At 42.0% G+C, this 11,697-nt stretch overlaps 1 protein-coding gene across 2 annotated transcripts; it reads left to right on the forward strand.

Moving 5' to 3' along the window:
• The first annotated feature begins 385 nt into the window (after positions 1-385).
• Positions 386-11,499, forward strand: ptpn9b (protein tyrosine phosphatase non-receptor type 9b). 2 transcript variants are annotated; one of them, XM_086083621.1, is made up of 13 exons: positions 386-464; positions 2,520-2,663; positions 2,808-2,897; positions 3,695-3,819; positions 3,928-4,033; positions 4,283-4,393; positions 4,487-5,355; positions 6,394-6,490; positions 6,594-6,663; positions 6,775-6,853; positions 6,957-7,107; positions 7,318-7,525; positions 9,289-11,499. In XM_086083621.1, exons 1-13 carry the CDS (start codon positions 432-434, stop codon positions 9,510-9,512), a joined length of 2,307 nt encoding a protein of 768 aa, XP_085939747.1. In that variant the 5' UTR covers positions 386-431; the 3' UTR covers positions 9,513-11,499. The 2 variants fall into 2 exon arrangements, with proteins under 2 accessions (XP_085939747.1, XP_085939748.1); XM_086083622.1 differs by lacking the exon at positions 386-464 and adding an exon at positions 3,311-3,497 and having other exon boundaries at positions 2,607-2,663.
• The last annotated feature ends 198 nt before the right edge of the window (positions 11,500-11,697 follow it).

The raw sequence follows: 11,697 nt of genomic DNA on the forward strand, positions 1-11,697 counted from the left end.
AATCAGATTAAAAAAATACAAAAATAATGAGCCTGACTCCCTTGGTGACATAGCCCCGGAAACCTCCCTTTTAGATTACAGAATGAATAGACAGACCCGTTGCTCTTTCTCATGAAAGTAACACAGATAAGAATACAGGTCTATTCATACAGCCATACTGAGTTAACTAAATTATAAACGGCTAAAATATGATTTAAAACTAAAAAACAATGTTAATAACTCATCAATGTTCAGGACCCAATGAATCATTTCCCTTGGGCCCCCTAAATGACTAGTTACGATCCACAACCCTGCGTTTGTAAGAACGTGTGAGAGCACCCGGGTATGGGCGGGGCTGGATTGTGACGAAGGAAGGGCGTGAGCAGGCAGGACAGTGGGCGTGCCCCCCGCCGCCCCGCCCTTGCCCGTTGCGACGTTGCTGAGGCTTTAAGATGGCGGAAGCCCTGACAGCTCAGGAGCACCTGGTAAGCCTCTTTTGACGGAGTTTTCTCCTGTTTTTATTCAGTGTACGCCGTACAACCCGATACAGTTATTTAAAACAACAACTGACGAGTTGGTGTAACATTGTTGGCCGCTGACTGTTCCGGGGAATACTCCACTTCCGTTGCCCGATCGCACCCTCCTTCAGGGCGACAAACTCCAGTGTGCCTGACAGCGGTTAGCATGAGCTAGCATAGCAACGCTTGCTAATTCAAACCGCGGACGCTTACCGCTGATTCTTTTTTGCTAGTCACACCATAGACTGCACATTTCCCACAGTATTACAAGTTGCGTTCATGTTGAATGGAGATATGTATTTAATAATAATAATATTGTTTCGATCGACATGGTGTGCAGTGCCCGTGCAGCTATGGTTAGCATCCAGCTACCACATGCAACTTAGCCCCCTAGGAAATGCTAACAGCTACTGTTAACCAGCAAGGGAATTTTTTTTCACAGTGGTCTTTCTTAAAATATAATTTGGTGGCTGCTCGCATTGCGGTGTTTGTTTTAATATGTCATTGTACAGAAAAACGCTACAGGTTTTTCGTGACAAGTTTTTCGCTAAGAGCTAGCTGTCATATAGTGTCATAATTTACCTACGAGAATTCTCAGAAGTGACTCTCCCCATTCTCAGCATCCATATTACTGTCATTACAAGTTCAGCAGGCCTGTCATCAACAGCTTGGCACATTTTTTAAAAAGCCATGTTTGCTCCTCATCAAACAAGATGGCTAAATTATACTTTATTAAGCCACAGGGAAAGTGACTTAAGGTTGTCTCAAAAATAAAAACAAAACAATACAAGGCAAAGCAAGCATTTTGAATTGCTAATATAAAAAATGTGGAAAATAGTAAACGTAGTATCTAAAGGTCTTTATGATTTAAAAGTATACTATATGTCTATATATTTTGTTTAAGTTCTGAAATCAAATAAAAGTCATTCTGGTGCAGTCTAAAGGTCCAGAATAATGTACATGTAAAGTGTGCAAATGTTGTACAGTACAAAGTTGAGGGAATGTGATATTAGTGTTTCCCTATTGGGGTGGAATTAAAAAGCCGCTTGGCACGGGATATGAAGGATATCCTCAGCCTGTCACTGAAGCTGCTCCTCTACCCTGAAATGGCGCTGTGCGGTGGAGGCTGTGGATTGTCCATGATGGACAGTAGTTTGTCCGGCATCCCCCTCTCTGCAATGAATGCCATGAGTCCACGATAAATCCTGCCTTCCATCACAGTTTGTCCAGTTGAGAGGCATCCGTTTTCTCGACGCTGACCCCACAGCACGCAACTGCACATACGATGCCACTTGCATCACAGATAGGTAGTAGATCTCCAGCGCTTTTTTTTTGTAGATAATAAAGCAAGCCAGGTTAGCAAAGTCAAATGTGAAATCATTTCATGGATAAGAATACTAGGAAAATGTATAACAATTGAGGAAATCTTACCATGATCAATTGATCATAAACTGTTTAGACCAATTTTAGATGAGTACCAAACTACAGTGCACGTGATTTGTGTGGCACAGTTTTTATGTCTGATGCCCTTCTTCATGCAACACTCTATTTAACCAGGCTTGGAACCAGCAGTGATTGAGTGTGTGACAACTGGCTGGGAAGTGATCCCGTGCCACCTGCGTGAAAGGCACTTTAATAACTGTGCTGACGTGTCATTACTCTATATACAGTATTGTTTTATTCTTGTTAGCTGAACCAGTTGGTTATGTCTTGCGCTTTGTCCTAGGTAATGATAATTACTGGCATTGATTGTTGAGCTATGAAATAGCACAATATTGATTGATGGCTTTTGTTGCTGAATGTGGATAGTTGTCTGCGTGTGTAAACACATCTTCTATGTGCAATGAGATCCATTTGTGTCTTTGCTTTTCTGAAAGTAAAACCTGGTATTGTTTTATGTCATTGAGGAAACAGGTGAAGGGCCTGTTAGACCTACTATGACCCCATGTGTCTTCCCTCTGTTTGAACTAGCCTCTGCTTATTCTGTTCTGTTTCAATTCCTTTATCTATGTCATGTTGCAGGCTGTGGAGGAGTTCCTGAGTAAGGTGCGTCGCAGGGAGCAGCCTCATTGCGCTGGGCTCGTCTCGCAACCCACAGCTGTTAAGTTTCTTATGGCCCGCAAGTTTGACGTCCAACGAGCCGTCGACCTCCTCCAAGCATACAAGGTACAGCTGGGCCCAGAGTTGGAACACCAATGAAATGCCCTTTTCAGCTGTCAGTGAGATACCACAGGGATTCTCAAATATTTACTACTGTACTCTAAACTATTAACTTTATGCTTCTCTCCCGCCACAAATATAATGTATCAGAACACAAGAATCAAAGAGGGGATCATCAACATAAACCCTGACGAGGAGCCACTCCGTTCTGAGCTGCTCAGTGGCAAATTCACCGTCCTGGTGAGTTGTGGAGAAGTAGCTTAATATCTAAACTGCACAGAGATTTGTAAAATTGCCATCGTTTTTATCTATTTTTAAGAGCTCAGTATTGTTCATTTGGTAGTCCTTACCGATTCAACATATCATTGCTAAAAAAAATAATAATTCTGTATTCGTGTGTGCATACGTGCATGCATGCGTGTGAGTGCTCTTTAAATCACCTGAAACCTATTAAAAATACCATACCCTTCACCTTAACTGCATAGTTCAGAGTCCCGCCAGAGTCGTGAAGTTGTTAGGAGACCAGAGGAAGGGTCAATGGAAAGAAAGAGGAAACAAAGTGAAATCCAGCATCAACCAGCCATTGCCTATCACCCACAGGGTTACAAAACCAGAATCTTTCACCAACCCCAGAAACCTCTATATTCCAACAGATTAGGGAGATCTTAATAGACCGAAGGAAAAACTAAAAGAAGGAAGGAAGGATAGATGAAGCCGAGTGAGAGCCACAGACGCCAGCCTCCACTGAATCAGTGACCAGTGGGAGAAGCATATTCTATTGAAATTTCAGTAGATGCTAGTGTGGTGGATCTGGCATGCATGAGAACCTCCACCAAAGAGGTGAGCCGTCGACCTTGGCCAGACAGGGCAAGCACGGCCCCCCCAGGCCGCGACAGGGCCGTCCTCGTGAGTGGTGAAAAAGTAGCTTAATATCTCAACTGCACAGAGATTTGTAAACTTACCCTCGTTATAGGACTCTATTTCTTTGTATGCATCCTTGTCTTTTCACTCGGATTTACATGTCACGTTCCCTCCAGCCTGGACGTGACGCAAACGGTGCTGCACTCGCGCTCTTCACAGCTCGCCTTCATCGGCCAGACGTGACCACTCACAAAGCAGTGCTGCAGGCCATCATTTATCAGCTGGATAAAGCCATAGACAGGTGACGCACCCGCAATCACTGTACCCTTTAACTCCCCATTTTATTTACAGTCAATGTACTGTTTTGTACTTGTTGTGCATTTCTAAATGGTCTTTTCTTTCTGCCCAGTATTCAAACCCAGAGAGACGGACTTTTATTTATCTATGACATGACCAACTCCGGTTATGGGAATTTTGACTATGATCTCTGTGTCAAGATCCTTAATTTGCTCAAGGTAGATGAATGAATGAATGAAAATGAATTTGGCTTTGCAGTGTGTCCAGATCAGTGATTCCCAGCCACTTTGCTGTTGCACGTTAGTGTGCCATCAGAGGTCTGAAAATGAAGATCTCGTTGGCAACATGCCACCATTTAGTGGCAGGCGGTGTCCTAAAATATGTGCCTCTGCTTAGTAAGGTTGGGAATCATTTGTTTTATTTGTATAACGCTCACTGATTAGCTACCTGCTGTTTGCTTCCTCTAGGGGGCGTTCCCTGCTCGTTTAAAATGCGTCTTCATCGTTTCCTCACCTCTGTGGTTTCGAGCTCCTTTTGCGGTTCTACGCCTCTTTGTGCGGGAGAAGCTGAGAGAACGGGTATGTCTATTTTTACCAGTTTACTTTTTGTATAGCTCACAATCTTTTGCTATGAAGTGAATCCATGTATATCCTATCTTTTCCATCTTCCAGGTGTGTACAGTGAAGGCTCACGAGCTGGCCAGTCACATCCCAGTCTCCTCCCTCCCTGAGCATCTCGGCGGGACATCCCACTATAGCCATGTGGCCTGGATCCAGTCCTGCGTCAACGCAAACACCGTGGAGGGTGACACGCAAGTACATGACACACACGACTGTGTGGGAAGCCTGCTGCGCTCTTACAGCCTGGAGTGCGGGGACCCGAGCATTGGCGCTACGATGACCGACGGCCATTTAAGTACCCAGCTGGGCTCCGAGCTAGCCGCGGCTAACTCTAACTTCTATGACGATAGCAATGCGAACCCACACAACCACTGTGGTGTGGATGAGGGCAGGACTCTGGGCCGTCCTCAGCTGAGCCCGCATTCCGCTGCAGACAGGTTACAGGGGAGCCACCAACACTGGAACGGGTCAGCTGGCAGTGGCTTGAACCCCAATACGAACATGAATGGCCGTGGACGCCAAGCTCCCCCCCAGTCGGACACGCCCCCTGACACGCCCCTCTCTCACAAAGGCGACGGAGACGCAGTGGACGGCAGAACAACGGACTCGGATAACGGACCTCTGAGTGAACATATTAAAGAGGTGGATGAGGAAGAGGAGGGCGTGCCACCGTTGCCCCAGAAATCTTTGCCTCGACCGCCCCACCAGCTGCCAGCCTCCCAGACATCGGCCTTGTCCTCGTCATGGGGTCCCGATGACGAGGACTGCTGCATGGAGGAGTCCGTTCACATGCCAGAACAGGGAGGTATGGCGATGCACGAGCTGGTGGATCATGTGAAGAGGAAAAAGAAGAAAGGGATCTATCAGGAATACGAGGAGATTCGCAAGGAGCCACCAGCAGGCACCTTTGACTACTCCAAGTAAGATACTGTCAGATGGTGCTTATTTTGACACATAACCTCTGGTCAAATGGGATGACTACGACTTTGTTTTTGAAATTAATGCTAGGGCTCGAGCCCTGCAGCAAGTAGCAAAACTCTGCGAGTAGTTAATGCTCACCCAAAAAGGTTAACTTATACATGTCACACGATGGCTTAGAATCAAGCCCTGCAGTGTTATAATTAGTGATGGGAAAATAAAGCTTCATGAAGCACTTGTGAGCTTTTTTCCTATTGGTTTAAAGATAAAGGCTTTCCACTATATTTTTAAACCAAGAGTGCCTTGTAGAGGAGTCAAAAAAATATCACAAATGCTTCATGAAGCTTTGTTTGCCCATCGGTATTTATAATCACTTAAGTGTTACACATGCATTGACATCGGCAAGGATGGGATGAAATGATTTTCATAATTCTAATTCAATAATTGTAAATATAAATAAAATATTCTGAATTGTCTTAAAGTGCAACAAATCAGGTATTTCATAAATGTAAGAAAATACTTTTGAATTCATGTGAACAGTACATTTCAAGAAAACAGATACCAAGAATTTGGCCTATTTTCTTAAGAATTTATGGGGGGGGGGGAAGTGATATTAACCTAATTGATTCATGCTTTTATGAATCATTATCAGGCTCGAAAAGGAAAATCGATTCAATATAGATTTTTTGATATAGATTTTTTTAAAACCCATCCCTAAAAAATTCCAATTCTTCAGCAGTACCATGTGGTCACCATAGAAGACTTGTCAGCTTCACACATGCCGACAAACCTCACCTTCTCTAAACTCGGCCATAGCCGCCTGCTGTGCTTGACTTGTTTGCCTTTGACATTTTGGACAAACCTTTCATTGACTAATAATCACTCCGGGGCATCCCCTGCTTCTCTCACTCTAAGTCAGCTGGGATAAGTTCCAACTTCCTTGTGACCCTCAACAATACAGGCGAAAAAGAGGGTGGCTGGATGGACGGAGCAACACTATGTACTGATATTTGACATTAAGTTTGTATGTTTATTCCCAGGAAGCCGTCCAATCAGCTCAAGAACCGGTACAGTGATGTTCTGTGTCTGGATCAATCCAGAGTGCGACTCTGCCAGCTCTGTGACGATGAGGACGAGGTAATGATAAATCCATCTAAAGCTGACTGGCTGTCTCGTGTGTGTGTGTGTATGCGGGAGGCCTCGCCTTTCACACCAAGCTCTTCCGCTTTGTCTCTTGCAGACTTCAGATTACATCAATGCAAGCTTCATGGATGGCTACAAGAGGAGAAAGGCTTACATTGCTACTCAGGGTAAGAAGCGCACAATTCTACAGATTATTTTTCATCAGGTTCTCCGTGCACTATACCACTTGCTGCCCCATCACTATTTCGGCAAAATCTGATGCTATTTGTGTCCCTCAGGTCCTTTGCCCAAAACATTTGGGGACTTTTGGCGCATGGTGTGGGAGCAGATGGTCCTCATCATTGTCATGACAACGAGGTGAATTCTTTTGAAGTGACAGATCCAAAAGCGCGTGTATGACGACGTTAAGGACATTTCATTCACAGCTAGTGCTCATAAATGCACATATTGTCTGCATCAGAGTGGTGGAGCGAGGGCGCGTGAAGTGCGGTCAGTATTGGCCACTAGAGGAAGGCAGAACGGAGCAACACGGATGTTTCCTGGTCAGGAACACCCACATCCAGGTCTTCCACGACTTCAAACTCTCACATCTGGAGCTCTTTAACACTCAAGTGAGTTATGAGCAGTCCTCCAACATTTTTTTTTATACCATTGTTTTTTCAACTGCTCTTTGTACAACGCCAAATTGCAACCACAGATATAAACATATTTTCATATTAATAGTGTTCAGACTTTTTGGCATACATCTCTCGTATTGGAGTTTATTAAAGTATCCAAATGTACCTGTTTACCATGAGTGTCATTGCACTCTTTTTGTCAAGTCTGGGGAGAGACGCGATGTTTGCCACTACCTCTACGTCAGCTGGCCGGACTTCGGGGTGCCCAAGAGCGCGTCGGCCATGTTGGACTTCCGCGAGCATGTACTTCAGAGGCGGGAGGTCGCAGTCCAGAATCTGGGCTCCATTTGGAAGGGGCCTCCAGGGGGCCCTCCTGTGGTGGTACACTGCAGTGCGGGCATCGGCCGGACAGGTAAATGCAAATACGATATGTATGGTGAAATGTAAGTTTTAGTGGCTATAATAATGAGAATAGTGTTTTAACACATTTGAAGCATTCTTGTGTTTTGTTTTGCTATATTATATATTATGCAATACAGTCTTTCTTCTACTATCACCAATGATTGGGTATGTACTAGTACAATTATTTTGACGCCATCTTAACTCATTCACTGCCATTGACGGCTATAGACGTCAAAAATTAATTTGAACAATTTCTATTAGTTTCACATTTTTTTGAGTGTGACAACCTAGATTTTTTTTATTTTACATTTAGAACAGATATAAAATGTGTGATTAATCCTGAGTTAACTATTGAAGTAATGCGATTAATTACTATTAAAAAATTTAATTGTCTGATGCCCCTAATTTTTAATAATCTTTACTTTTCTTTTATTAGGGGCATCAGATTACTTTTTTTTAAATTGTAATTAATTACATGACTTCTCTCGTTAATTTAAGATTAATTACACATTTTATATCTGTTCTAAATGTACAATACAGTTTTTTTCTAGGTTTTCATACTCTTGTTAACAAAAGTGAGAAAAAAAATGTTAGACTAATAGAAATAGTTCAAATAAATTTTTTACGTCTATAGCCGTTAATGGCAGTGAATGAGTTAAAGTGGATTTTCTATTAATGCACAGTCAGATTCTGTTCATGAGCTAATGTACTCAAAGCCTCTGCATCAGGGGTCACCAACGCGTTTCTAAAAATAGCTCTTAAAAAATAGGAAGATCCTAGAAGTGGTTATTTGACAAAAAAAATAAAAATATATATCGGTCTCCTAATTATTGTGGGAAATCGTAAAAATTGTCAGCATCTTCACATGAAGGAATATCATTAATTAATAATAGTAATTATTAGTGTCAAAATTATTGTGTGAATTTTGAGTTCTATTATTATTAATTACTTGTAAAGCCTCTACTGGGAAAATTCCAATCGCAATGCGGCAAACACGGCCATGACAAAATTTTGCAGTAATAAAATTAATAATAATGCATATATTTGTGGACACTGGGATCAAGTTGTATTTTACAATTTAAGAAATGTGCAGAATTTCACAAATTACTTCATGTTAAAGATTAAATAGCGCTTAATATGTAATCTGTCACCAATGTCTTACAAATGCAATTATGCCAATAAAGGTAATTTGAACACATTTGTTATGTCAGGTGTGTGTATGAAACTGGTAGACCTTTCAATTAATCGGTTTCCAAGAAACAGGTCTGCGTTTCAAAATGGTTTGTGACCCCTACTCTGTATGATGTTATGTTTTTTAGTGACAGTAGTACAGTACAGTATTTTTTTTTGTGTATATTCTAGCCAGGCAAACTTGTTCATGTTGAACTGTGCTGTACTCTTCTTAAATTTGACCAAACATACAGAACCTGATGATAGACATGTGACCAGTCCAATTTAAATTAATTTCATTTAAGAAAGAAATAACAGTAATAATAGTTACGAATCCCCATTAAGTTGCGTACATTGACCAATGAAGATTATGGAAATAATAATATGTTTAGAGAAATAAACATCAAATTGGACTGCTTTAGAAAGATAATAGGGTTTAATATTTTAACATATTTGAAGCATTCTTGTGTTTTGTGTTGCAGTATTGATCAGCTAATGGAATGTCTCCTTTCTCCTCACCGAGTCTCGCCAACTGGCATCCAGCTCCATTTTGCATTAACAATATTGATTTGCTCTTTCTCCCGACATCTTTCCTGGCTTCAGGCACCTTCTGCACACTGGACATCTGCCTGTTCCGGCTGGAGGACATCGGCACAGTGGACGTCCACCAAACTGTGCGGCGCATGCGAACGCAGAGGGCTTTCAGCATCCAGACCTGGGACCAGTACTACTTTTGCTACACGGCGGTCATCGAATATGCCATGCGCCGCGGCAAGCTCAGCCCGGTGCAGTGGTCCGACTCGGACATAGAGACCGACAGCGAGTGAGAGACGCACGGGAGCGGGAAGTCGACCGAAGCCCATGTCAGCATGGAACGTTTGGGAGAGGAAAGATGAGGGAGACGTCTACACTGCCATGACAAAAGAGAGAAAAGTGGACGTCTTGGCTCGGCTCTTGATGTTATGACGCTCCAATCCAAGTTGGTCCCTCGCGTGAACAGGCACGCGGGGAGACCTGAAGAGCTTTCTAAGAAAACATGGGGAGAGTCCTGCCAATTTCGGAGCAAATGGCAGGGGAGCTCTGCCTGCCCTGCACTTGTCCTCTTGACAAGAACCTTGTAGCATTTTTTTATTGACTTGCACATGATGAGAATGGCAAACTTGAACCCACCGAAACCTTTATATCCTTTTCACCCTCAAACTCGCCTTTTTCAGAGGGGATGCTTTTGAGCGAGACACGTGACAGATAATTGTGTGAGCCATTTCAGAATTTTTTTATCCCATGATTTTTTTTTAAATCTTTTATCCCATGATTTTTTTTTTTATCCCATGAGTTTTTTTCCCCTTCCTATGGTGCATTTTCTACACGTATTTCATATGGTATGCATATGTAGACTAACTTTCCAAAGCCAAAGTCGTCACCCGGAATGCTTGGATGTACTCCTTACTAAAATAATATAGAGTGAAACCATGTATATTCTTGTAACATACAGCTACATTTATACATCGTTGTGCATAAATAACCTCTTGAAGAAGTGCAAAAATGCCTTGTTTTAATATAATGGTTTTAAAGCTGGACAGGTAAATCTATGTAGCAAGCCAGGCTATAAAAAACATCAGAATTGTATTCCAAGTGATGTCATGCCAAGTCTGATATTTTTACTCTTATTTGATTGGACTATTTTAAAGTAATTTGACCTTGAAAGTCCACCCTAAACTATTAATCTTACCTTCTTCCGTAACCCTTTCCAGTATTACTCCTTACTCTTGAGACATTTTCTGCCTCAGATGATTGTGCCTTCAGGTTGTCCTTTTTGTTTCACATCACAGTGCAGCAGATATAGTAATAATGACAGCCAAGCTTGTGCACTTGCATAGGACACGACACACTTTTTTTGCCTTCAGTGCTGCCACTTAGGAGTAATATGAAAGTCATGAGTGGACAAAGTTCTGGTTCCTCTTATCATTTGACCTCAGGGGAAATTTTTTTGGGTTTCTTTTAAGATCCGTTACTGCATTTTGCATCTAAATTATCATACAACCTATATCTTTATTTTGTGTTTTCACTGTATTTTATCCTGCTATATTTATGTCTTTGTAAAAAAGAAAAAGAAGAAAAAAAGTACAGGTTCAAAATCATTGAATGTTGGTATGACACCACAGCAGAATCACGCGATAAGCTGAACAAATCAGATGGGAGTTGAACTATATCTATATATTTTTGTTGTTGAACAGTGGTGTGTGTTGGAGAATACCTTAACCATAGTATTTTCAGAACTGACTTGTATAGTTGCTGATTGTACAATTTGCTTTTGGGGGTATTTTTAGGAGGAGGGTTGCTTGACAATATATTAAAAAAGCAGCAATGGAACGAAAAAGACGAGGTCCTGCTTTGTGTTGGGAAATGGATGGATTGGTTTGTTAGCATGAACACACGAGTCTTGAATGTTTTAAGGGGCTGCTATTTCATTCATATTTGTGTATTTTGGGCCCCTCAATGCCAAAGGCCAAGGCTCACCTTTTAATGTATCGTCGGCATGGACCTCCCATTGCAGCCTCATATCCACCGATACACGCAGAGTCTCAGGAGCACGTCTAAATGACAACCGTCATGCTAGAGCTAGAAAGCGCAAGCGTATGCAAGTGTCCGGATTCTCCCATGTTTTTTTAAGTTTAAGTCGTATGGGGAGTGCATAAAAACAAGATCATGTGTCATCCTCGTTGTTTTATTGTTCCCGTGTATATCTTGTGATTGAATGTTGGCCTTTTTACACCCTGTATGCCTGGCTGGCCCATTAAAGCAATGCTATCACTATCTGGAAGGTGTACACACTCATTTGATCATTTATTGACCGGGTAACACATAAAAACTTCTTTTTTTAAAGTTTCTCAAGTTTTTATTTTTATTTTTTTACTTTACTGGTTAAAAAATACACTGCTACAAAGGGTTGAAGCTCCTGTGGTTCCCATAATTTTTATCGTGTAATTGTCACATATTTAGTGTATTGTCACT

This window comes from Leptonotus elevatus, chromosome 8 (genome assembly GCF_054856555.1).
Source record: "Leptonotus elevatus isolate MCC_2025b chromosome 8, RoL_Lele_1.0, whole genome shotgun sequence".
Lineage (NCBI taxonomy): Eukaryota > Metazoa > Chordata > Actinopteri > Syngnathiformes > Syngnathidae > Leptonotus > Leptonotus elevatus.

What these genes read in the sequence shown, in the direction of transcription:
- ptpn9b (XM_086083621.1), top strand. Translation starts at nt 432, where the DNA reads ATGGCGGAAGCCCTGACAGCTCAGGAGCACCTG. An exon ending in CTGGATAAAGCCATAGACAG is followed by an intron (nt 3,820 to 3,927) that starts GTGACGCACCCG and finishes CTTTCTGCCCAG; the next exon opens with TATTCAAACCCAGAGAGACG. An exon ending in GGCACCTTTGACTACTCCAA is followed by an intron (nt 5,356 to 6,393) that starts GTAAGATACTGT and finishes GTTTATTCCCAG; the next exon opens with GAAGCCGTCCAATCAGCTCA.